This window comes from Larus michahellis, chromosome 8, assembly GCF_964199755.1.
Source record: "Larus michahellis chromosome 8, bLarMic1.1, whole genome shotgun sequence".
NCBI classification, from domain to species: Eukaryota; Metazoa; Chordata; class Aves; order Charadriiformes; family Laridae; genus Larus; species Larus michahellis.
In genome coordinates, this window is record NC_133903.1 from 25384772 (window position 1) to 25412546 (window position 27775).

Here is a 27775-nt window from a genome sequence, read left to right on the forward strand (position 1 = left end):
AAAAGGAGTTGTCATGTAGCAACATAACACTGCTTGGCTAGTTTCCAGTTCATATCCTGTAATACTGGAGACGTTGAAATTTTGATACCCAATGGGATCAGAAAAGAATGCCTTCTAAAACTGTAAAGGAAATACTTTCCACAAGGTTCCCTAAGGACCTGCTGTGCACAAGCTTTAATCTCTTTCAAGCATTCCCCATCTTCTGCAGAAATTCATCAGGTCATCTGTATTTTTACCAATTCATCGATGCGGCTCAAGCGTTAGCAGCACTGACAGAGAATGTCGCCTCTCCTTTTTCTGGGCACCGTTAAAGGACAGCAAGAACCGTCAGACTGCCGGATGAGTAAGTGGTTCACTACTCCGCAGCATGGTGGTTGTTCCCACTTTCACCTGTGGGTGTCAGTGCGAGCTCTGCTATGACTGAGGAAAAGCTGAGCAGAGGGGACAGAAGCGTCTTAACCATCTCCGTACACATAAAAGCACATACCTGTGGAATGCAGTCTGTGTACGCAAACATTGACTTAAAGCGATCATCCATGCTTATGTGATACAGAATACACATTGCAACTTGTTTGTAGTTTTCATTTGCTAGAAGGAGAAAAAAAATCCGTATCAATAGAAGCCCAGTATTTTAGGTACTGTAAACACTTAAAAGGCTAAAACGAAAAGCACTAAAATCCTAGCTAACAGATGAAAAATTTAAATCAGAAATGCAACATTAATCGAAGTGTCTTGCCTGGCCTATCCAAATGAACCACATATTTGTGCAAAGAGGATACAAAGGCAATGCTAACTACTTCCCCTCTCCCCAGCACCTCAAAACGCTTCCTTAACTCCACTTTGCAAGGAATATATTTTGTGAAAGGAACACTTAATAATGACAGGCCATCGAGAGAAAGCCTTCATCAGTTTCCAGCTAGGAAATTAAATATCAAATGTAACGCCGATTTAGCTGTGGATATTCCTGTTGAAACAACAAGCTTGTCTCAAAGTGAAACAATAAACGTACCCATGCCAGAGACAAAAATAAGAACTACCACTAAAGTGTTGTAGAAGGAATCCAGTGCCTTTCAAGTAAGTCACATACTGATTGTTTTATTATTCTTTTGAGTTTCATACATCTCAAAACCAACATTAGTATATTTTCACATTAATACTTCCTAAAAAGAAAAAGATTCTCAAGAAAAAAATGGGGCAATTAATGTGAGTAGGCTGTGAAGTATTTAACTGAAAGGTTCTATAAAACCAACTTAGACAAATATACAAATATTTAAGAACAACACAGATGAATTTGATTCTGACTCACTGCTGAAATCTGGAGTAAGCATTCTCTTGAGGTTTCCTCTAGTCCTGCACTAGCAGGATACTGGCTATATATGGCATAAAATAGTCATCTGAACATGTGTGTTAGTTAGACCAGGATGCAATAAGGTCACCAACTCGGAATTTATTCACAGTTCTTACAGAACTGATCAGAAATATCCTACCTCCCACTTCTATTTCAACTAAGTTAGAACATATCTGTTTAACACTTTGGCAAAGCATCAAGACTTCGAACAGCAATGAGTTACATTTTTCTTCTGCATACATCACTGGGAGCTGGAATTTCCTTTAAGCAGCAAGTATATGATGCCTTTATCCTGAGAATGCACATTCGTGCCTTTTTTCAAAATTGAATTAACAAAAAAGACCCATGAAACCCTTCTGGCAGTTGCCATACAACAGTGAAATATTCTTTCCCATGCCAAACCTAAAAACATAGCTGACCTTTCAGATCCTTCTGGATTTTTACCTGTTTGAAAAAACATCACAACCTTCTGCACCCTTAGCAGTCGGAGAAAGGATAATGCCCAGATTTGAAAGCTACCCTGGCTATTCTTAAAATAAAAGCACAGACAGTACTATAGTTGCTAAAGCATATACACTCTGTTTTAATCAAAATGAAGCATTTATCATCTTTGGGCTTCTCCTGTGACTAGTTATCTTACCTGCCTATTCACTCGTAGTAACATTGTAAATCCAACAATTATATGAAAAAAGTTTCCCATACATACTGCTAAAGGCTTCTCCTAAGCAAATATAAAATTTTAAGAAGTAAATTATGCCTTCAAATTTCATGGGTCTAGGAAAAAAGAGCTGTTTACACTGCTCTTAACACTTCTTTCCATGCCTCTATTTAAGACTCAAACATCAAGACTCAAATTTAAGAATCAAATTTCAGTTACACTTTGCTGGATAATGCAGGAAACACTATGTGAAGTAAAAGGTAAGTCGGTATAAAAGGGAGGAAAAGTCGGCTCCCCAGAACAGCAACAGGAAAAACCAACTAGATTGAAGTCAGACCAGACCTTCAGCAGGTATGAACTGGTAGGCAGTCAACAAGAATGATGCTACTTTATAGCCGTTTAACCTGGTTTTTTCCTCATTATTTTTGGAAGCTTCACTTGTGCTAAGATAAAGCATCAGCTAAGATACAGTCTTACATTTGGTAGCAAAAGCAGTTTCCTGGTATTTGGCAATACTGGTAGCTTATTTTCAAATAAAATAGTTTACTACAGTAGCAAAGGCCTTCTGTTTTTTGAGAAGAAACTCTTTGCATAATTTTCTCTCCCCTTTTTAGAAAGGTCCAGCCTGTCACAATAACCTTTCTGAAGCCTGAACACCACTCTGGGTATCACTGCTGAATGACAGCACTGCCTTGGTTTCTATACCACCAAAAAAATCAAAAAGACCTAGATACTACCTAAAGTGTGAGGAGTATCTAGAATTCAAATCAATTTATTTTATCTGGATGGACTCTTAAAGAGCTGGCTTTTAATGACTGGCACTTAAATCATTCTCTTGAAGTATAAGAGTATCTTCCATAAGGCAGATTTCATGACACAAAAATGGCAAAGACAGACAGCTACAGTTTCAAAAAGAAGAGTTGAATTTAAATTCCTTCTTGCTGCTCAGTTACGTGACCCTTTTTCCCTGAATTCCCCTGTCCTACTGTCAACACAGGGAACAGAGAAGAGTTTAGAGCATTTAAGTCATAGGCACTTATTGCAAAGGCTCAGCAAGCAAGTATTTTTCAATTGTGAGTAGAAAAAAAAAAGCCCACCCTGAATTCTGCTAACTTGAAGATGAAAATAAACTACAGAACTAGAGCTAAAAGAAAACAGTGTGCAACTAAACTAGCTTTCAAGTATTTAATGATGTATGCACTTTTAAGTTTAATTTAATTTTAATTTCCCAGAAAGAGATGAATTTCGGGCTGATGTCTGGAAGTTTCACTCTCCCATTTTCCCTGTAGAAGCACTTTGGTGGAGAAAAAAGCAGAACCTCCTGACTTTTTTCAGTTCTCATGCAAAACAGTGGCAACCATGATCCAAAGAATCAAACGTTTTAGGAAAAATCAAGAGGAGGTGGTTGTTTCTAAGCACAGCCAGCATGATTTAATGCAATTGTTAATCTCGTGCTCAATTAGGAAGCATACAGCCTATTGAAAGCTGACTGGAAACCGTGCATAACTAGTTTGTTGAAGATCAGGAAGAGAACAGATTCAACAACTACAGCATTTTAAACACTAAGCATCATCTTGCAGGCTGAAGGTGGTACAAAAGGGTAAGAAGCAACAGACCGTTCGAAAAATCCACCAAGTCAACTGCCATCCTCTTGCATAGGGACTTCACTCCCAAAAATATAAACTGGCAGCTATTGACTATTACTTGAATATCAGTAGCAAGCTTACTTTTTTTTTAATTATTATTTTATACTTATCTGAATGCTAATGAATAAAGCCCTAATTCGATCATTGTTTAGAGACCTGGATGTAAAAATTTCAAACCCTGACCAGTACCTGGCTGGAGAATAACTTTCAAAAGCATGGAAGTGATACCTTTTTTTGCTATTTTTGACCACTACTGAAGGCCACACATGAAAAAGTAGACACTGCAAGAAAGAATTCCTTATGACTTGGTACAGTAGGCATCAATTATTCCCCTAACTAGAAAAAGCAAGAGAAAGAAAAGAAAAAACCCACCAGATCTCTGCCAAACGTGTTCATAAAAATCACCAAAGTTTTGGTGGGGTGCCAGAAAGTTGTGGCCTACAAATGCTGGTAGTTCTGAGCATCAAGCTTTTTATGACTGAAGGTGGAATAGCCAAATAGCCTAAAGCAGTAAGGGCAGCCCTGGAAAATAATGGCCTAGTCATTATGATTCTTCTGGTATTTATGGCAATAAAACATGAATCATAATGAACTCATTGGATATTAAATGTGGGGGTCATGAGTACTTTGATAGGATTTCCACAAGAATTTGCCATTAATTAACCAAATAATTATTTGAAAGTGTTACTGAATTATCCTTAGTTCTTATACAGCCATTCCAGAGAAATTGGTCATTCCCAGCTGAGTGCAGTTAATGCTTTAACAAACCGGTCATTAACTGCAGTTACTGATTTTGTGGGAATTATTGTGTTATAAAATACACTCAACAGTTTATAGAAACAATACTTAGATTTTTTTTGCAGCTGTAGTTCAGCTGGAGCAGCTGGGATGGAAAAATATCAGGTCCCTCGGGCTGTTTTCACAACTAGTTTTCTGCAAATTAGAGAGGGAAATAAATACATGATGGGTTCTGAGTTCAAAATGGCTTCAGATTTTTAGCCTTTGAACATTAATAAAAAGCCATGTGCCAGTTCTGTGGACCAACGCCTGAATTCCATGTCTTGTTCTTACTAAGGTTAAAGATCTAAATGGTACAAGTAGCAGAAGCTAAAGAAAAACAATACGATTTCTTGATCACGAGATCAGGTCCTACATTTTGGTTGAGTTTATGAGCTTACAATGAAAAAAATCCTTCATTAGCTCCATGATAACAAAAGAGAAACACTAAAGCTGTAAAACTGAAATGCCAATATGAGTTGCAGCAGCATCATTCAGCTTTCAAATGCTAAAGTAAAAAGGAGAATAAAAATTATGGACTAAATTATTCAAATGTAACACGATCAGGAATTCAAGTAGCCATCATTTCTAATGGAATCATCAATGTCTCCACATTAGATATGAAGTACACCCTATCCAACTCATGTGCAAAACATTAACTATACTAAATCAAAACCAGAACACAAACGAAGGTAAATACCTATTAAAGTGGCAGAGTGAATCCTCGTTTCGGTTTCAAACTCTGATACTCTCAAGTCAAATCTGCTGCAGAATTAGGCAAATAAGAAATCTAGATGGATAAGAATGTCACAAACTGAATATCAGATTTATACACCCTCTCACACTGCTGTCAGAAAACACCGAAAGCAAGAGTTTATTCACATGTATCATAACTAGCAGTGATCTTATGAGAAAAGTGATAGAAAGGTATCTCTGCTTACCTCTATCCCTATTATTCCTTGCAACCAGCTCTGAAACAGTTGGACTAAGTTACTCCATGTGTGGTTCAGACACATAGTGGTTTGATTTACATATGTAAATATAAATCATATTGGATATATCAGTTTATTTTATCAAGAACCTGAAAGAATTTTCAAATCTGCTTATACTCAAGGAGACCAGGCACTGTAAATAATACATTACAATATTAATTACATACTAATAACCCTTCTTGTGCTACCTTTATGTTAATTGAAACTGGCTTGAAACCATAAGCCTAACTTAAAACCCTGATTTTGCCGTGGCTGAGGTTTTTTTGTTATGTTTTCTTCCCCCAAAGAACTAAGTACATGCCACATCTGAAACATGGCTACAATTATTTTTTTCTAGGAAACAAAGAAGGAATTATGATGATGAATCCTAAGCTAAAGGACTAATAAATGACTAATTTTGGTTATTTAATGTTACACCTATAGACAACAAATGAAGCTGCACATCTGGAGCCCCAGGCTCAATTTCTTTGCCTGGAACTCTATGCAAGACAGACTGAAAAATATACAGTAAACACCTCACTGCAGTACTGCTACTCATAAAAGACAACAAAGTATAGCCAGTAGGCAGACAATACACTGCATAATTTAGTCCTTTTTTTGAAGCTTGATCTTCCTACAGAAAGAAAAAAAACACATCCATTTTTGTTATTTAGGATGTCCTACAACCAATCATACTTGAACTCACACACAGAAATTGGAAGCTGATTGTTATAATATCCCATATACTGCACAAACCAGTGATAAATCAATTAGAAATTCAGATTAGAGAGAAAACAGAAGGCAACAGGGTTATCCCTGAAGGAAGAAGATAAAGTTACTTCTCTTTTCTCCACAAAAGAAATACATTTTGGGTCAGGATATGACCAAGGAAGAAAGCAAGAGATAGAAAAAGAATTAACTGCTATTACAAGAAACTGGATATTAGAAGAGGTGGTTCTTAGTTTAAATCAAGTTAAGAACCACCCTTTTCCAGAGTAGGTGGAAAACATTCCACACAAAGCTGTTCCTTTAGAAGTCTCCAACCAAGCTACATAGATGAAATGCAATACAATTAAATGGGTATTTATAGGACACACATAATTTTTGCCACATCTGCACTATATTTCATTAAACAGATTACAATTACTAGAAAATATTCAGACTTCTCTGCTCTAAGAACACCTTTCCAATCTTGTGTTCGGAGTTCAGTGGGAAAGGGAAAAGGTGGAGGTTTTCCATGCTCCTGGCTCTGGGGATACACAGCCCCACCACAGAGCGGCCTCAGTTCTGAACAAATGGTGCAGATTTACTTCAAAATGCTCCTGCTCAGAGGAGGGAAAAAAAAACCAACAATGCAGGATGCTACCTTTCACTTTGAGAACGGGATGATTTACCACATTGAAATGGAAACTGGTTTTACCCATGTTTTGAAGGTGCTGAAGTACAAAGCTGAGGTTCAAATCTACTAAGCCCAAAAAGTGAAGTTAAATACTGGTTGAGCTTTTGAGTCTTCCAGATAACAAGAATTAAGTTCCATATTATTCAAGAGATATTGTTCCTATGCAAGCACCAGCACACTCTTACTGTCAAAGTCTTGGAAGAAAGGTAAACAATTATATTGTATTATTCTTATTGTGAAAACATTACAGTTTTGTTATTTAAAAGGTCATTCACTGATGATCTACAAGTTTCTCACAGATCTGATAGATTTTCCATAAGGAATAAAAGGACATTTGAGGCTCCAGCCTCACAAAGAAAGTTTTGCTTTATGCAGTGACACTACTCAAATATGTAAAATTATAAGCCATCCTGCAAAGCCTCTGTATGTCAGAGACCAAAGGAATAGAAATTGAATGTATAGAGATGTACCAGCACTATACTCACTATAATGCAATAATTTTTTAATTTCTTTTATGTTAGCATATCTGTTCCCCCATCAGCTCGAAGGGTCTGAAGATAATACGGTCAACTGACAAAGGATTTCTCACCTTAGCAACTGCAGACATGGGGAATCTGCAGTTGGTCTCCAGCACTTGAGAAGATCATCTGAGAAACTCTTAGATAAACAGCAGAACCTTGTGAGTTAAAATTTCCAAAAGGAAAAGTGGATTGTAACCTTACCCCTTACATCTGAACTTGTTAAAACTTTAGGATCTGTGGGACTACCACATCTCCAGTTTTTTCCACTTGACCCTTTGAGACCATCCCTCTACCTGCAGGTTTCGCAAGGGCTCTAGAAAAGGTGCTCCTTTTTCTTCTGCCTTGGGCCTCATACAGGCTTTATGAAGATTTTACCATAGATTAGGAAGACTAGCAGAAGTGCCCCACCCCTTCTTTACGGGGACTTTCCAAGAAACTAGAGCTGGTTGGTTGTTCCATCATGCTTTAGACATCCAAGTTATGCCTGGTAAAGCCTTCAGATGTCACACAGAAGACTAGATAGACTTTTTATTTTAAGTATTAATTTACTCCTGCAATATGCAAAGAAACAATTAAAAGAATCAAATTAATTACCTAGTCACATAATGTAAGCTTCATAGTAGAAATACCGGTTCAGGGGATCTTTCCCATTCATCAGTTCAGTGAATTTCCAAAAACTTAGCTCTTCCATCTTTAGATTGCTGCCATCTCTCCACTCCTGTCCTTGTTGCTGACATAAGCATTTCTATTTTCAGTCAACACTCGTGAAGTTAGTTTCTTGTGTTACACCAAAGTTATCCTCTTCATTAAAAAAGCTAATAACACAGCCAAATGCACGTGTGCACTTGTGAGCAGCACAGCACAGCAATGAGCTTTCACTCACCTGAACAGTCAAAGGCTGAATGTTCAGATTAGCAAGGATCCACCTGTAACAGCTACAAAATGGAAAAACACTGTTTCCAATTCTGGACAGTGTTAAAGGAGTCAGAAAAATCTTACACAAGAGAATCCCAGAACAGTTAGAGTTGGAAGGGACCTTAAAGATCACCCAGTTCCACCCCCCTGCCCTGGGCAGGGACACCTCCCACCAGACCAGGCTGCTCAAAGCCCCATCCAGCCTGGCCTTGAACACCCCCAGGGATGGGGCAGCCACAGCTTCTCTGGGCAACCTGTTCCAGTGCCTCACCACCCTCACAGGAGAGAATTTCTTCCCGATATCCAATCTAAATCTCCCCTCTTTCGGTTTAAAGTCGTTACTCTTCGTCCTACCACTACACTTCCTGATAAAGAGTCCCTCTCCACCTTTCCTGCAGGCCCCCTTTAGGTACTGGGAGGCTGCTATAAGGTATTGCCGGAGCCTCCTCTCTTTTCCAGGCTTCAAAAACTCATAAGATTATATAAAATATGATGTTATGAATTTCAGTTATTTTTTCCTGAAAATTCACTACAATTTACCGGTAGCACGAAGCATGGATATGGTGAAGGCTTTTACCTTAAAGTTAGTAAGGATTCTACTTCTGCTTCAAATACAATTAGCGATACTGATGTCTCTCTATTCTGAGTTCTATGTTTCTCAACATCAGAAGTCAATTTTTCTTCAATAATACTAAAGTTTGGTGCCTAAGCCATTGTTAAGATACCTAAATAAGTGCTGGGTTCTAAGACACATCATGCACGCAACACTCTCCTTAATCAGTTAGACTTAGTAGGTTTATTCGCACTTCTAATAAGGATTTAAAAGTTGAATATTCAAGAGATGTTTTTCATTTGTTTTTTTTTTTGGTGGGGTTTTTTTTGGTGTTTTTTGTTTGTTGTCATGGGTTTTTGGTTTGTTTGGGTTTTTTTTGTTTTTTTTTTTTTGTTTTTTTTTTTTTTTTTTTTAAGCCTTGGCCATACTCACCACAAATGATAAAAAAACCCTACCATTAAAATAAATCCCTTAATAATTACTGCTTTCCAACAGACTGGTCCCTGTAGTTGAACTGTTACTTAATGTGCTTCAGCCAGCCTCTACTATAAAGGAATGGAGACACCCCAGGCAATATTCACACAACAAGTATTGGAACCAGCTGCTGCAGAGCCACCTTCGGAAAAAAAGGTTTCTCAATTTAATTGGGAAAACAGGAGGAAGCATAAATTTTACTGCCATTAATAACTTCAAGCAATCCCGATATGACTTTACCTCACCCTGATGGCTGGACATGTGCTTTTTGTTAGGGTCTTTGCCACATCTGACCCCTATTGTTTGCTCACTTGATCAGGTAAGAAAATGTATGTTTCTTTATAGGATAAACGAGGCCTATTAAAGTCAGAAAAAACACTGCAGTAGCCTATAAGAAGCTCCATTTTTCAACAGATGTGTGAAGCTCCATAAGTAGTTCATTACAAAAAGGCCAAGTGAACTCATAAAGAGAACACATCTACTTTAAGCCTTCTTAAAAGAAACTTTCATAAAAGGAACAGAACATTAAAAACCCACAGCACTCCGTTAATTAGAGAGCAAAGTACTTCTTGGGTTTTTAAACAGCAGTCAACATATAATCCAGCTTGGCTGCATACCGTATCAAGACTTGATTGTTAAGAAACCCAACATACAAGTGTTTGGCAATTCTTTGATTGCTCATTAAACCTAACATAAAGAATGGAAAAATATCAGATTAATTTCAGCAGATTCCAGAAAATGTTTTAGTTATAGTAAAACTCTCAAAAATTCTATCAATGAACCTAGTGAAGACACTCTTCACTGAGGACTAAATCAGACTGTCAAAGTTACCCTCTGCTCTGGCTATCTGCAGCTTAAAGAATAGAAACATCTGACCTACTTTGGAGTTTGCAAACTATTGCACAGCCCGTAGGCTTCTATGTAGGATCAGGTGGCTACTACTTCTCAGTATGCTGATGCTAAGTCTTGGAACACCAAGAAATTGAGAACATCAGACCAGGAAGCTCACATTAATAAGGCATACAGGCTCAATACATACTGTGATGGCAAAACTATACCACTGCTACTTGGGACTGATTATACTCTATTTCAGAGTGTTGTATAACAAATGCTCACCTACTTGGCTGAATACAAATACGCAAAGCCAATTTTCTTTCAGTAACTGTAATCTGTACTGGAAAACATAACCTAAGATATTCATCACCACCTAAAATCTTTTTGAGGTTGAACACCTTAGCACCATGATACACTCCCACAGCCATAGGCACAACCCTCCTGCACTCCATGTCCCATTTGGGCCTGATTTGCAAATTGTACTGTTTTGTGACCCACCCACTTTTCAGCTCACCAATACCTGTATTCAGTCAGCCCTTGATTTTTAAAAGCAGCTAGTAATTTCAAGCAACCAAGAAGAGACACTTTAGTCTGAATTCCAAGCATACTGGGTTTTCATTCTTTAAGCATGGCTTGCACTGGGAAGTGAATAAAAAAAAAAAAAGGCATTTCAAGACAATATGCATGCAGTACACCTAAGAACTGCTCAGCAGCTCAAAGGGATGAAGATCTTCATAGAAGAAACATTCACTCTCTGCATGCAGACAGACCTACTCCTTTTACACTTTGAGCAGCAACACAGTTCCCACTGTATCAGCTTCTGCACCATTTCCTATTATTTAGACCCTTTTGAGACAAGTAACTAACCTATGGGTGGACACAGAAACCCCAGTACTGCCTGCCACACTCGCTCCTGCCAGCGGCTCCTTCTGAACAGGGCTCCACCAAGAAGAGTTTTGCAGCCTGCCATAACACACACAGCAGCACTCAGCTGGTTCTGCTGTACAAACTGCCTGCTGTTCTCATGGAGAATGGAGAACTATTTGTCTCACTTCACAAAGGCTAAGAAACCACTTAGACACAGCACAAAATAGCACCCTTATTAGAAGAATGTGAATCACAAACTGTGAGTATATTTAAGAGAGCTGTACTAAAAATTTTGTATTTGGTTTGGCCAGTTAACTGAAAAACAAAGTGGAATTGGTCCAAACAAGAAGTGAGATTTTTTTATTCTTCCTTGTAGACAATGTTGTATTCTGTTTGCTGCCAGGGCATTTACTTTAGAAACCAATCACACATCCAGGGGAAGAATTATGAAAAAGAGTAACATCTTCCTTCTGTCCAACAGAACAGCATTCCCAGGGATGAAGAAAGGATGTGAATCTATTTTCTTAAAGTTCAGCTCTATGTTTCCCCCCCTTCAGTGAGAGTACCTTTCACAAGCGAGTACACTAAGCACCAAGCTCTACTATATTTGGAGCAAGTCACTCCCCTACTCCCCTTCACTTGAATTATGCCATGCAAAGCAAAATGAGAACGCTGTAAGAGCAAAGCAAACCTTTCATAGTCTATAGTAGGCTGCTTTGGTCTCTCCTTCCAGGGTGATGATTAGAGGGCACTGAACCTGTATTTTCACATTTCAGGCAAACCTCTAGTTTAAACCACTTTGTGAATTCACATGGATTCTCACCTTAATCCACTGAAGCTGTACTTCACGTAAACTGGCACATAAAGCATTCACACAGAAAATGTAGAAAAAAAGAGAGATCACTCTGTAAATATAATTTCTTAAGTATTAAAGCAAAGCCACTAGTACAAAAAATGTTCTCTGTAACGTCCTGGTGACTCCACAATTACAAGGTTTTCCTAAAGAACTGAAGTCACACAAATCAACAAAATCTCTTCTCATACCTCCCCAAGCAGCTTGTGTATGGACAAGCCTGAATACAGCAGGCTGTATCTCATAAGCCTTCACAGCTCTGCTCCAGCATCTGATCTCAAGTCTGAAGCTAAATTTCCCTCAACTGCACCCAGTTCTTTGAGATTCAGAGCATAACAAAGATCAGCTGTAGTTGATTAACTTGGGTGCCTGGGGGGAGCAAGAGGAGTCTTGTCATATACAATAGTTCAGACTTGTGAAGAGAAGCCGCGAAAACTAGCAAGTGGTGTTGACTGGCAAAGCTACACGGGGAAGCAGGCATTGGCACTATTAAAAAGAAATGGCTAATTAAAATGGAAACCAAGACTAAGCAGAATTTCTCATGTCCATGCTTTCAACAGCGGCCTCAACACTCTGGAGTGAGAGGGAAAGAAAGATGGTCCTTCTCCAATATATCCATGCCATACTTAATCTATTCCTGATAGCTCATTTGAAGCCAGTCCATCCCCTCCGCTTCCAGCCTCCACTTACATTTAGAGCCTTCCCGCTCCCAAGCCACTAAGTGTCCCTTGGGAAAATGCCACATCTTACAGAACTGCAGACTGCAGCCACCTCAGTCCTAAACTGCTGCTTGAGAAATCCTGTCCTTTAATTCTTTGCAATCTCAAATCACCTCTTAAGCACTTACTATACTTAATTTATACTCAACTCAAACCCAGTGCTAAAGACTCAAAGGCACAGCATGCACAAATGTTAAATTTCAGTAGGCTGAGTCAACAAACTTGACCTCTGGGCATTAGGAGCTGTATGGTAACTTGTCAACAGCTGTTGAGGTGTGTTAGCACTTTAAGGTGACCTGCAAATGTAAGCCGAAGGGTACTGACTTGAATAATGTGTGTTTAATACCGAAGTAACCTGTATAAAAGGGGCATCTGGCACATGATTATTTTATTATTAAGGTTGCAGGCTTCCCTGAGACAGGACACACAAAGTGATGTATTTGAGAATTATTTGAACCACTGTATCAAGAAGAGTCTCACAAACCACAGATCTGGCTTAAGAAACAAGTAACAGACAATATTTCTACCTACGTTTTCTAACCATCACACTGCAAAATATTTATCAAGCAATTCTACAGAGAGGAGCAAGGGCAAACAGCACACGCCTCTATGAAGAAAAAAAAAAGGTGGGGGGTAGGTGTTGAACACTTCCAAGCCAAGGAAAGAGGAACTGCCCATACAGCCAGACAGACAATGGAGCTTCTGGAAGCACTAGTAGAACTTGCTGCAGATTACCCTAACAGCCACTTCAGGAACAGACTGCAATTTAAGCAGCCGGTTCTTCTGAGCCAAACGGCCTTCCATACAGGCCTATTTACAAGTCCAAGAGAATGTCATATGAAAAGAAATTCTCCTCTCAGTAGATACAGACACTGGAAAGCAGGTATTTAACTGATGAGTCTAGTCTGACTCTAACATTAAATTAGGAATTTCTGGGAGCAGGGACTTCTCAGTGATTTGTGTTGTACCACTGCTTGGGGTGACAAGCACTCAGAAGCCCTAGCCTTAGACCACAGTACTAGCTGCTGTGCAAACAAAGAGACAAGTTCCTGCTCCAAAAAGCTTACAATCCAAGCTGAACCAGACTACCTGGTCAGATCCTCTCTCAAATGAGAGAACTATATATTTCCTGACCAGCTTCCACTTATCAGTTTACTTTACTGCCAAATAACATTGTCTTGAGGAAAAAAAAGTATAAAGAAGAGGGATTCCAAATGCCATTTTTCTTCTTCCTAGCTCAGCCCAGAGGAGGATATCGAGTGCAAACATGGCTGTAGGGCAGAAAGCATAAAAAGATCTGAGGCATTTCAGGATATATCAGGTAGGTGTTATATTAATCACCAACAGGATTAATATCTGCTTCCAAAGCAGTGTAAATTTTCATGGTATTAACTTGTATACTAAGCAGCAATAAGGCCATGTTGAAGTTGAATGCAAGATTGAGAAGGCAAACAATCCTAAGAGACTATACAAAGCTAGGGGAGAAAGCTCATCGAGTCACTGTTGCATTCCACTTGTTCCAGTCACATCTGGATACACCAGCTGCACTGGGTTCAGTAAATCCCAAACCCAACATAATCTCAGAAAGCTTTAACAATGTCTTGCATCAGTGTTTCACACATTTAGGGCTCCATAATACAAGATCTTCATCCCTCACTTAAGAATGAGCACTCAGCAATTCTTATGGCCAAATCCTGCTAAACATTTAAGCGGCCTCTAAATAGTATCAACAAAAGAGTACACAAGAAGCAACAAAAACTTCCTCCTCAGAACTCCAGCACACAATGACCAAATCAGACATCTTCTGCTTTTTCCAAACTCCTTATTGTCTCCGTGGCTTTCCCCTATGGACAACAAAAAGTTTCACTTCTATCTGAAGTACCTGCGTGATCTTAACACAAGTTACAGACTGTCAAGCTGAAAATCTAAAAATCAGTCTGCCTAGAATTGAAGCTGACAAAGCTGGGAAGTTTCTGATCTATCTGCACCATTAAGGTGATAAGAGGCAGCACATATATCAAGCTTCATTTAAAAAAAAAAAAAAGAGAGGTAGTTGGTATCTCCATCAGCTAAGCTCTGAAGTTGCTAGCTATATTTCCTAGATGCTCCCCCAAAATTACAAACATCACCCATGTGTCAGCTGACATGGTTTTCAGGTAGCTGTCAAGGTCATTTTTAAAGACCAGAAGACTCATTCAACAGTTTAAGAGAACACAGGAATAAATCTACTGGGAACTATGTTAGTTTAAAATTCCATTTAAACCTGCATCTGAAAAGATGATTTGAATGACAAAAAGTTGGGAGTAGTGAGGAAGTTCTTTGACATAGAGAAGAGTGATGTAGCAACTTTTAAGCACACTATGTCATGATGCAAACAGCTTCACTGTCCCTGCTGAAATGTTCATGTTAGAACAAAAGAAAACATACCTAGAAGTGCAGTGAGTTTGGGAAGCAGACCAACTTGTACCATTTTATTTCTCAGGCCTGTGTCAAAGGAAAGGTTCAATAAGAGTCGAAGAGTGATGTTCAGCAGGTCTTCATGTTCACAGGGTACCATTTTCACAAGTTTTTCAACAATATCCATTTCAACCTGTATATCAAGAAAAAGAAAATCCATAATTCATCCAAACTTAGCTTTGTCTTCAATATAACACCCCTCTCAGTGTGTTATATATTCACATGCACATGTATGCAAATACATATCCAATTTGTACCCATAATAGCAACCGTCAGTGCATTTTCATCTGAAACAGCTTTGCTTATGTCTGTGTGGTTGAATTCTTCTAGATTGGGTTACTGGGTAATGTTGATTAAAAAAGTTTTTGAGCTGAACAGTTCAGATGTCTTGGAAATATTCCTCACAGTTGGAATACTGCAAGAATGTGGTCAAGTCATCACTTGTAAGACTAGATTAGGGGGCGGGGAACTCATTTAAACTTAAAACACAAGCAACCCTGGAGCAACTGACATCAGAGTCAAAGAGATACCCAACCAAAAAAAGGCAGAAAATTGGCATCCAAAAAGAATTTGAGACCTTTCATTATAAATTTCAAATGAACCCCTAGACAGAACTTTGCATGTGCTCTCAGAAGCAGCATGCTGTCCTGTACGTTAATTTAATAAAAGCATGAAAGTAATCTTGAAACACGTATCACTTTCAAATTAAGAAGTGGAATCCAGGAACTGAGAAGTGGTATCAGTTCCTGAGATCATGTTCGCTTTACCAGCCAGAAAAGACATCTGAGCATTGACTGGCAAGACTTCAGAAAGTTTTTATCATCTTTTAAGCAACATTTCTCTGCTTTTATTGACATAATCTTTTAAATGCATTCATTTTTTGTTTCCCAGAACCTTCTTTGGCCAGGAGGCGGCACATAAAATTACTTTGCATTCTTAAAACTTTTGCATGTATGTAACTAGCCTTCCAGTTACAAATACACACAGAATAAATACAAAGAAAAGAAACTACAGCACTCCCCACATGACACAGTGCAATAATCAAACAACTGACTGGACACCTTTGATCAAAAACAATCAGATAGCAAGAACTCCTACTTCACTGCTTTGAATTTAATATGTCACTTTGGATACCAAAGGAAAGAATGTGCTATAAATATATGTGGATTATTCCGTTTTACTTAGAATCAGGCATTGCACAACTAATCTTGGTTCATTCTGCCTTTGACATTTTTGTGTTATTGCCTGATATAAACATTAGAACACCTTCTTCTTTCTTGGTAGCTTTCCTTAATAATACCGTGGAGAAAAAAAAGTATCTTCTTTATTATCAGTAAGGAATGCTCAAACAGACAGATGACCTGAAGCATACAAACCTTTTCAAAAGTCTTTTCAAAACTGTTGAAAACACACTGCAATAAATTCAACAATTTGTTTCATTTGTCTTTCCACTAAATCAAATGGAATGCGGCAAGTATGCCAGCAAATCAGTGGGCTGGAGAGCTAATCCTTATTTTCCTAATAAAGTCCTTCAGGGCACTACACAAGTATAAACTAAATCAATGACCAATCACCTGATAAACAGTCTACATTCCCCAAAAACGCATGCTTGCTGTCTGACTTTTGTTAAGAAATAGGATACCCATATATAAATAAGGGAGGTAACTCATCTGCAGTGTTCAGTGCGTATGCATGTGAATGACAGTTCCAGTAACAAAGATGCAATTAATTTTCTATTGCATTCACACAGATCTTTTCCTCTCACAATTTAAATGTAACATTAATCTCAGATTACCCCTTGGATAAGGAAAATTTATCATCTTCATTTAACCAACTGGCATAAAAGCACAAAAGTGAAGACATGTATCTACTAACAGCCATGGGGAATTAATAAAGGAGATACTTGGCTAGAGGTTAAAGTCACAAAAAACCCACTACAATTTCAGAAGTTTGAGACTTCACCTAAGAAAAGCTTATTAAGAATAACACTGCCTCCAGTTCTTAGGAGCTACTGGCAACATGAAGGAACAGTTGTGAGGTGCCTTTGGAGACCAAGCTGACCTAGGAAATAAGTAAACTAGTCTAGCAAACTGCAAAAGAATAACTACCTCACTTTCCAAGACAATACATGGCGGAGACAACACACATGCTCTCAAAATAACCTAGTTTGGGGGAAGGGTCATGAGCATCTCCAGAAGAGGGGGTATGACAAGACTTGGGTGCTGACTTCAAAATTTGGCATTTCATGTATCATATTTTGAGGTAGCTTCACTGTCTCGGATTACAGTTCTTCAAAAATGTTTGCAGTACATTATGGCTGGATGTTGTACTACTTTCCTTTTGCTCATTTTACTAGTAACAAAAGTGCTACAGATATTTAGGGTGGGGACAGAGTGTCTCCCTCTTCCCTCCAACCACACAAAGTTTTCAAAGTCCATACCTTTCCAATATTGCAGTAAAGTGCTATGAGCCTTACCATATCATTTTTGTTCTCCATAAAAATGCTGAGTTTCTTCAAGAAAGATACAACGAGGATAAGCAGCTCAAAATTATCACGGTCCAGTGCTTTCACTAACATATGAACAATGTTCTTGTTTCTCATCTTCAGCTCAGTGCGAGTATCCTCAGCAAGATTTAGAAGCAGGTAAAGTGCAACTAACAAAGTCCAATACAAATCATACCAACAGATCAAAGACAATAGAACTAAACAAGTCTCTATATACACATTAAGTGCTTAAGACAAAGCTTTCAGAAGCATTCCACTCCCTTCCCAATGCATTTTGAAGGAAACTGACTATGAATGCTTTTTATTCCTGTTTAGAAAGCATTAATTCTAATAACAGCTTTGAAAAAAATAATTATGATCACTGTATGTTTTTTTTTCTTTCAATTCCAGTGGGAACCATTAAAATGCCCTTCCAGGAAAGCTTTGCCACTCAGATCATTTCAATCTGACATTAAACATATTTTTGTACAAAAACTGAGATAGAGTGAAAGCTATTCAACTTGAGTCAGACACAGGCTGCTAGCCAAAGTTAAAAAAAACAACAAGAAACCCAACTCCTCCCAAACAACATCATGAGCAAAAGAGCAGTTAAGTGGACCACTTTTGTTATTTTTCCTCTAAGACTGACAAATCACATAATCAGATTGTTTGACAGCATGCTAACAATTTCTAAGGTACTCATCTCCTCCCTATCCTTTGGCAATGCTCTTCCATATTCATCCACACATTCAATATGTCTAACATATCCTGGTTGTAACAAGCATCCAATAGAACCCTCTACCCATGTTCACCAACAAGGAAATAATTTGCTATTTTGATTTGGTACCTCTGAGTAGCTGTTCCTGCTTGACAACCAGGCCTTGATATTTCTTATAAGTTTTCTCATAGTCCTTTTTCAGTGTTTGGTTTTCAGGATCTTCATCAAGTAAATTGCAGAAGTTAAGGAGTTCAGATAAAAGTTATACAGTCTAGATGACTACTGTCCTCAAAGTTGTATTCAATCACTAGTAAAAAGCAAGAAAACTATGGAATAGCCAGTAGAAAGACACCACCTCAGCAACAGAGAGCAAAAGTGTTCCTAAAACATACTGCTGATAAAACCTTTTTTTCTTGTGTTGTTTTAGTAACTTCAGCTTAATCTTTTCAGCAGCCCAAACTTCTCATTCTTGATTTTCTTAATATCTGCAATTATATTTTGCACTTTCTAGTAAATTCTACTGCTTTCACAGAAGTTTCTGTATGCTCACCTCGTGTAACTCAACAACAGCTATCAAGACAAGTCAGAAGTCATCAAGCTGCCCCAGCATATGAAAAGGATATCAGCTTTCTTCTTTTTAGCAAGTTCTTCCTGCCAAAGCTCATGTCTCTTCAGTTCATGGTCTATAATATTCATACAGAGAGCTCCAATTTTGTAGTGTGTGATTATTCCATGAAATTGAGAAAAACTACATTGAAGAAAAAAAACAAACACACCCGTGAGGAAAATAATAAATGCAAACCTCAAATCTGTTTTGACTTCTATGGTAGCAATGTCCCAACACTGCACCACATGAAGTATTAAAAAAAAAAAAAAAGGTATTTATTCTGTGCCCCATTATAACACTTCTCTATTGGAAAATTATTTCAAAACAAAAACAATTCCTGAAAACATGAATAATTTTTTTCAAAATTGTAAAAGGACAAGCAACAGTGTGTTGTTCCAAGTCAAAATAAAAACACATTCCAATTTTCATGCGTAAAGGAAAATGTTTTTTAATCAGCCCCACTTTTCATATTCTAAGTGCTTTACAGGACCCACTACTCATGAGAAACATAATAGAAGTCTAAAATCAAGTTACAATGCAAATTCTGTTCAAATTACTTCTAAGTAGGGTATGCTGAATCTCCGGCATATCTAAATAAGAGCAAGCACTCACTTCCATTTTGAATACCATTTCTTCCCTGTAGGAATGCTGAGGGAAATACAAGTTGTCAGCTCAGCCTATAAGCTATGGGTCAGAATCTTTACTAGTTTATTCTCAGCTCTACTACACACTACCTCACCATGGGGGTTCTTTTTGTGCCTCAATTTTGTCATTTATAACAAATGCGTTTCCGTCTCCACTATTTTTTTTTCACTGTTTCAGTGAGGTTTTGTAATGCAGTGCAGAAAACAAATAAAAAGCCATTAAGCAGAGAGAAGTTCTTATATCCCTTATACACAAGGACTTTGCACTCACCTAGAAAAGCAGAAGAAAACATAAATTATATTGGTAGCAAGTTCCACACTTTGCTTCCAGTCTTCCCTCAGCACTCTAGCCAATGCACCCAGGGCAGTTTCTGAAGCGAAACAAGAGTTAGATAAGCATCAGCATTTCACTTCCCTCGTCTTTTGAGACTCAGGATTTGAATACATCTTATTCTACATCTATCAATTTTCTCATGGAAGATTTTCAGAGGTATCTCAATTTAACATGTAACACTGCTCACAAGTTCTGTTTGGAGATGGTCATCCAATCACAAACCCTAAGAAGGGCCAACACACAAGAAAACTGCAACCAAACACTAAGGTCATCTTAAAACTACCACCAACCTTAAGATCTTCTGGCCTCTGCCAGCTGTATGTTCCACATTACACTGTGGCCCCTACCTAGAACATCACCACGTTCGCCTCCAAATCCCCTTTAAATTTTACCTTGACAACTATCCATTTTCATCCACTTCTTTGTATTTATTTTCACCCCTGTAGCAACTTTGTATTATTTAATAATTTGGTTTATATTTCTTCTTGTCATACTTCAGCTTAATTTTCCTCTCCAAATCACTTATGTTTTCCATTCACTTTCCCCTATCCAGTCCCTCTTCACGTACACTATGTTACGTGATCAGAACAAGAAAGGCAGCAACTGGTAATTTCAAGCACTGAAACATTTGCAACAACTCATGGGGACGAGCCATTATTTGATGGCTTGCCATTCCCCTCCCATTCCAATTCTTATAACAATCTTGCTTGCTGACATTGCAGGATGGGTAGAGTACACACTGAAGTCATCAGTTACTCAAGGAATGTGGGGGTATAACGGCTCAGTAGAAGAGTAAAAGATACAAAGGAAGCAAGGGAAAAAAAAGACTAAGTTAACAAGACATGAACCTAGCATTACTTTGGAGGTCTGGTTTGGACTGCCCTTACCTTTTGTTTGTCTGACACCTTTATAAGGTTCCTTTTTCGCGCCCCTCCCCCCCCCCCGAAGAGAGGGGGCAACAGTAAATGAGAACGTATATACATGTACGCGTACATATTTACAAAACACACACTATTCCACACTGATGTAGCTCTCAAAACGCACGTGGCACAGCACGTATGTATGCAGACACAAACTGACAGCAGTGTGAACGTGTCCTATTGTGCATTCTGATAAGACTTCAAAATGGATCCATAAACAAAAAGAGTATGGTGTGCTAGTGAAATACTTTGATGATGCATCCACATCCAATTTATTATTTCTCTTGGAAACTGGACACCTATACTTATGTCAGCCTGCAAATCCCATTTTCAAAGCAGGTTTACTGATCTTCAGGATACAGCTCTACATTCTCCTGTCTCCAGCAGCAATGCCAACTAAAGTTGATTTAGCATCAAAATAACTAGGATCAGAAAAAAGCCAGCTGAAGCCTGTTGAGGCCAGGAAGATTTCTCTGTTAGGCCCACCTAAGAACAGTCTAAGCAGCACCCATTTGTAGAAAGATCCAACTGGGCTTTGACAGCCAGCTTATTACGTATTGAGAAGCAAAGCCTCGTAAACTAGAGAAAAAACCAAATAAAAGGTGAACTACTTTTCCTATGAGAAGAAAGCACCACAAATAAACAGCACAACATTAAGAAAAGTTACCCTTGGTTTTTAAAATTACCATTGATAAGCAGTTCTTCCAAATTATCAGGATTCCTAGCCAGCTGCAGGATGAGGGCAGAGCCACGCACCTTGTCAGGAATGTCCTCATACAGTAACTCAATGTACTCATCCATGTCATTGATATTGGCAACTTCATCAATCTGAAAGCAGTCATAAGCGGGGGTTTCACAGAGAAAAAGAGATGTCAACTCAAGACAATCAATCACGACATTACTCAATTGCAAGACAAAAGAGTGCACAGCTTTGATTAAGATCTTAGGAAAAAAAAAATACAAGGAAAAAAAATCAACACATCCAGAATCACTGCCAATGAACACCAGGAAATCTGAGAAGATTTAATTACAAAAAACAAAAGATGTTCAGACATGACTCCCTGCATCCTGTCCGATGTTCCAGACCTCACTTGCTGTCCTGCTGCGTGCTATAGTTGGAGGGGGAAATATGCAAGTCAAATATTTTACCCTTTATGGAGATGATTTTTATTCCATTGTGCAATATTTCCAAACCAAGTTCTTTGTTTAAAAAACAAGAAGCAAAAAAACCCCCAGAATCCTTCCTCTCCCCCCCGCCTTATATAACTGCTTAAGTAGTAAATAGGTTTGCATTTCTCTTCAAACACCAATATTTACCTCCATTCCTTCAAACGGGGGTGGATCTTTTGGCTTACTAGATTTCTCTTTCTTTTCTATAAAGAAAAAGACATGGTTGCAGTTAAGTTATGCATACTCACAGACAAAAAACATATCCAGTATTCTCATAGTAAACATTCTGGTTAAATCGAGGTCAAAGTCCTTTTGTGTCCAGCTGACCTGTCAGACTAACACAGCTAAGGTATGTCAGGTTTCTGAAGATGAACAGCCCACTGGGAGCAAAATAAACCCTCAGATGCCTTTTGACTCTTCAGCCTAAATGATCAGTTACAGTCCAGTCAGCTGGGGAGAAAGGGTAATAAATCTTAGTGCAAGCCCAGACTGACAAAACTCACTTCCACAGTGAGATACCTTAGCAGCTTTGATTCTGCTTGTACACTGTGGCAAAGCTTCCCTGCAATACACCAAGACACATATATACAGAATAAAAGAGGGTAAAACACACCAAGCAGTTACAATCAACACCTATAAATAACATTAATAATAGAATCATCTAGGTTGGAAGGGATCTTTAAGATCAAGTCCAACCATCAACCTAACACTGCCAAAACCACTACTAAACCATGACCCTCGGCACCACATCTGCCCATCTTTTAAACACCTCCAGGTATGGCAATACCACCGCTTCCCTGGGCAGCCTGTTCCAATCTTTGATAACCCTTTCAGTGAAGAAATTTTTCCCAATATCCAATCTAAACCTCCCCTGGCATACATAACTTGAGGCCATTTCCTCCTGTCCTATTGCAGCCAGTAAGAAACATCAATACCAAGTTCAACTAACAAAAAAAACAAAAACAAAAAAGCTTTGGTTGTTAAAAGAACTCCCTCCAATCTTGCTCCAAGATCGTATTTTTTTCAAGTGTGATTTAACTATACATCTTCCCCACTCTCATTATCTCCTGAGAACTGATACATCAAGCAAGTTAGGACCTCAGCTAGAAAAACCTCACACAGTAGTTGTTCAGTGCTGAAGCACCCCAGTCCCAGGCTACTTTACTCCTGTATTGTTTACCTTTTCCTGCTGAGGCATCTCTGCGATTCTGCAGATAGTACAACAGCTGTTCAACTTCTGCAAGTTTGGAGGGGTGGATGAGCTTGCATTCTTCAACCACCTTTCGAGCCAGGGAAGCAATGTCTGTATTTGCATTAAGACTCTTTAGCCGAATGCTGCAACACAGATAGGTCTCTTCAGTTTTTAAATTTTTCTATCTTCAGTCCGTTGATTTATGAACGAATTAACCATTAATTTCTTGAAGTAGAAATGATCCTGATACCCCCAACACCTGTGCCATGGCTTACAAAGGTAATGTCAAAGCAGTGTCTCTCTACAACTCCAAACGGGAACTCACTGTCAAACAGATTTGACAAAACTTAACTGTCCATCAGCTGACAAGCAGCAACACTAAATGCAGCTGTATGAACAGATCCCTTATAACCATCTAAGACGCAGCAGACAGTAATTTATTTGCAATATACCCCAAAAAAGCGCACAGGACTGCAAAGGAGTACTGAGTACCTAAAAAATACAAAATGAGAAACAGCTACGGGTGTTGACTACACAGGAAGGTTCTTTTACAGTGCCAGGAGTGTCTCTTTCCAGGAATCTCTCTCTGCTCTGGCAGACCTGCAGTTAGAGCCACAAGCAACGAGCAGGAAGAAATCTCTGTGGGCATTAGCAATAAGATGGATCAAAAAGGAATTCCACCACATTTCAGATGAATCAGCATAACTTGCATCTGCAAACAGACGAACATTTCTGATATCTTCAAAAATCTGAAACAATTTAAGGATTCTCTGTTTCTTCCTCAATTATTCTTCTTACATGCACTCACACAGATAGCCACTTCAACTCAAATTTTCAAAAATAATTCAGTATAGACATAAGATAAATCTACGAAAGGTCCAAACTTGCAGCTTGGAAACTAAAGTTATGGTAACTTTTTGGGTTTTTTCCAATGGGGAATGTTTTAATGCACTTAAAAGAAAAATACCAGGCAAAACTAAAATGCAGATACCGTAGTACAATCACTAGCAGGGGTGACATCAAAACAACAGGAGAGCCAACAGCTAGACCATAAGGCTGCCAAAAGGTTCAATAGCATTACTTGCTCCAACATTAACACCCATTTGAGAAGGAACCAATCACTTCACTTTTCCCTACCTCAAGTTCCCATCACATAAAATGGGAATAATCACGTTTCTTTACAAAACACCTTTAAGTACATGGATGAAAAACAGTTTACAACATGTGTTTTAGATGTTAACTTTCCTAGGCACATGTTATTTCCTGGCTTCTAAACTCTCTGCTAACCTAGCACTAAATTTTATAAAGATTAGAACATGTTAATTCTTACAGGCTGTTAGTGCTTTGAGTTGTTGAATTTATGACTCTATGAAAAACAGACAAAACTATCAGAACTTGCTATGACCTTACATTTTCTGACATTCCTTGCGCTCCCCCAGCATGGGGTCTCCCAGCTCTCCCAGAATCGTTGCTTCCACTTCATAGTGGACAATGAGGGCTTTCTCAGATGGATGCACATCTATGTTGCCACCTTTTACCTTCCTGCAATGAAGAAAAATAAAATTAATTATGGATCAAATTATAAGATCAGAAAACATACCAGCACATAGATCAGTAACAATAACCTGCCTCCTGTTCTGTTCAAACCCTAAACCCAAGCACTGGCCTCCTTCCACACCATAGTTAATTTCACAAAACTGTACCAAAGCTTAGTGCTAGTGGCATATTCTTGTCCATACAGAAACAACCAAGCCATTGGTCAAGCCTTAGTCACAGAAGTAAAGTACGGAAGAAACAGGATAAATTTTTAATTTTTAAGTCTCCCAACTCTCTTAAGGAACTACAATCAGGAAAAAGATGCATTTCACAGAGAAGGTGAATTTCCCAGTTGATTCCCTCTTACATTGTCAGTATTGAGAAATCTTCTGCTAATGGCATTGATCTAGTGTGGTCATTTACAAATGGAAATTTTTCGTTAAAGACTCTCTTCACTAAATTTTTATAGTTAAAAATCTACCAAGAATGAATTGCAAATAATTTGAATTTCAACTTAACTATTCTCTCCTGAAGCACAAATCTCTTTGCTACTGTTCTTCACCTCGTGTCTGTTGCCAGATCAACAGCTGCCATCAACAGGTTGAAGTCAAGCATGTCTAACTGCTTTACTACAGCTACAGATATTTTGGAAAAGCATTCTCCAGGAAAGCACTCTGGGTACATCACTGACAAAAGGGCCTGTCCTGCTCTCTCCTCCTTTGTGCCAGCAGCTCCGTCTCCATGCAGAGATACAAGGGCCATGAAGATAGGCCTTGGATTAAAATAAAGGCCATGAAGATACACCTCATTTCTGTTTTCAAGTGATGGCAGAAACACAGCCAGAGAATACAGTTACACATTTCTGTCTTTGGTAGTAAAGCTGACACTTGCCCCTTTTTCCCTTGGTACTGCCAATAGAGTACATACAGTCATGCCATAAACCAGGCTGCTAAAACACTGCAGATTAAAAACAAGTCCCTAATGCAGGTTTGGTTTTTGGCATGTGGGGGGGGGGGGGGTTTGTTTGTCTGTTTGGGGGTTGGGATTTTTTTTTTGGTTGGTTGGTTTTTTTTTTTTACATGGATCATGTCAACAAACAGACTTATTGGTGGCTTCACCAGTAGTTGTATCAGCATAAGTGAGATAGCAGCCAGCTATAGCATTGAGTCAATTAGACCAGGGAAAACTACTTCAGACTCACAGAGCTGGAAATGTGAGCAAATCCCAAAGCAGCCTTCAGTGTAACCACTCTCTTCAGAAAGCATTTGAAATGTGTGCCTCCATCTATGCAGCTGCTATGATGGCTGCCTTCCCTTCTGCAGAATACAAGTACAAAAAATACCTTTTTCTTGAGATACAGCTGCCCAAAAAAACCCACAGAAAGGTCTGCTGTGGGAAATGAAATCTAGTTCAACTACCAGCCTTACAAGAATGCAAAACTACAGGGCAAACAAATATAGCTCACTGCTAAAGAGCAACATCTTGCTTGATGAGATTGTAGCAGAACTCCATTTATCACTTAAGATGTTTTTTTTTTTTAAAGAGACTTATCGTTTTTTTCCTTTGATAGTACTTTGAAGTAGATGCTTCATTACAGTCTGTTCTTTGTTCTCACAAGGTCCAGCCTTGCAGGGCAGAAAGCTTATGGCAAATCTATTTCAAAAGAAACCAGCACTCAGTCCTCCACCCCAAATATATTTCCCCCATATTTAGACCTACCAGGAGATCCCAACTGCAAATGCTCCTCCTGACAGACAAAGCTCTTATAAGTGACAGCTTGGTAAAATTTACAGGTATAAAGAAAAGGATGGCTAGAGAACAAGTGGGCCTGAAGGAGTTTGCTATCATTTTACAGGAACTAAGCTGAACTAATAGCTCAGATACAGAATTAAAGCGCGCTACAGAAAGGAAATAACACTTCTATCTACGAGCAGGGATTAAGAGGAAGGCATGAGACCTCCTCCTTTTGCCAGCAGTAAACTACTGATGAGCTTAGTGACCAGCAAATCCTCAGCCTAAGACTGCTTAAACAGTTTTAGCATTTCCCATATGTAGTTTTTTTCCTTAAGAGGGACAGACGGGTAAGCTGAAGAACTTAAAGCTGCAGTGATTTTTCTGCCCTGTCACACTGATAACCATCCTCCCTACTTCAGCTGTTTCCAAGCTAAGAGTCACAAATCAATTCACATTCAAGTTCCCCCTCTGAAAATATTTTACTTTGTGAACTGCTTGAAGACCTACACTTAAATGCACTGCCCAGACACTGAAGATGTTTTCCATTTGTAAACCACTGCACTCAGATTGCCAGCATCACAAAAAAAATTAAATCTTTGAGAAAAAAAATCCCCCCACACTCAACAAACATCTACTTTATTGATTTTCTGTCCATCTTGAGTTTGTAAGCATCTAGTCATTTTATAAAACATTTAAAAATACAGACATTCTTATAACTAGTATAAACAGCAATGCACTGAGGAGCTCTCACATGCATGAGCCCATCCTTTCACTTCACTGCCTGCTTTGTCAACAAGAATCCTGCTCTATTAAAGGTTTAAAAGAGGAAGGCCTTTTCTACAGACAAAAGCTGTGCTAGCTGAGCTCACATAACCAAAGCTAGAGTGCTAATACTCTTTATTAACTAATTCCTTCAGGGGGAAAAAGCAAAACCAAACTATCCCAATTACAAGTGGCACGAATTGTGCACATGGATAAGATTGAAAATCCAATAACAAATTCTAGCAAGTCAGACTTGGTGGGAGGGGGACTGCTCATGGAGGATGACAAAGGGAAATAGGGATCAGAGAAGTACCAGACTTGCACACAAACCTAGTCATGTTAAACAGCACAGATGTTTTTTGGTTCATGCTCCCTAAAAGAGAGAAAACTATGCTTGCTGTGGGGATGACTACAAAATAAAGACGACTCCTCCAAGATCACATAAGACAGCACAAACAGAACATGGATAAAGGATAAACAAGGATAAAAACAGGCACTGCTCTAAAGTGACAGCTGTTCATTTAATTGCAGGCAGCCATTTGATTTTTACCTGTTAGCACATTTATATGACAGAACTAGTGTTCACAGATTATCAAGAGGTTTTTTTCCCCCGCTGTTTCTGATTATGTGTCTTAATATGTAGCATGGGGGATGAGGGGGAAGCATAACCCAGACAGCCTA

The 27775-nt window shown here is 38.6% G+C and overlaps 1 protein-coding gene across 1 annotated transcript in view; it reads right to left on the reverse strand.

The window, feature by feature from the left end:
• The window catches only part of KIFAP3 (kinesin associated protein 3), a 72233-nt gene that overhangs the window by 42637 nt on the left and 1821 nt on the right, over positions 1–27775 (reverse strand). The window contains exons 2-11 of the mRNA XM_074598788.1: positions 24473–24604; positions 23051–23205; positions 22018–22073; positions 21387–21528; positions 19718–19817; positions 18819–18943; positions 18325–18423; positions 17469–17647; positions 14963–15125; positions 488–588 (exon numbers count right to left, since the gene is read on the reverse strand). Of these exons, the coding sequence (XP_074454889.1) occupies positions 488–588; positions 14963–15125; positions 17469–17647; positions 18325–18423; positions 18819–18943; positions 19718–19817; positions 21387–21528; positions 22018–22073; positions 23051–23205; positions 24473–24604 (1252 nt within the window). The remainder of the gene's footprint in view (positions 1–487; positions 589–14962; positions 15126–17468; positions 17648–18324; positions 18424–18818; positions 18944–19717; positions 19818–21386; positions 21529–22017; positions 22074–23050; positions 23206–24472; positions 24605–27775) is intronic.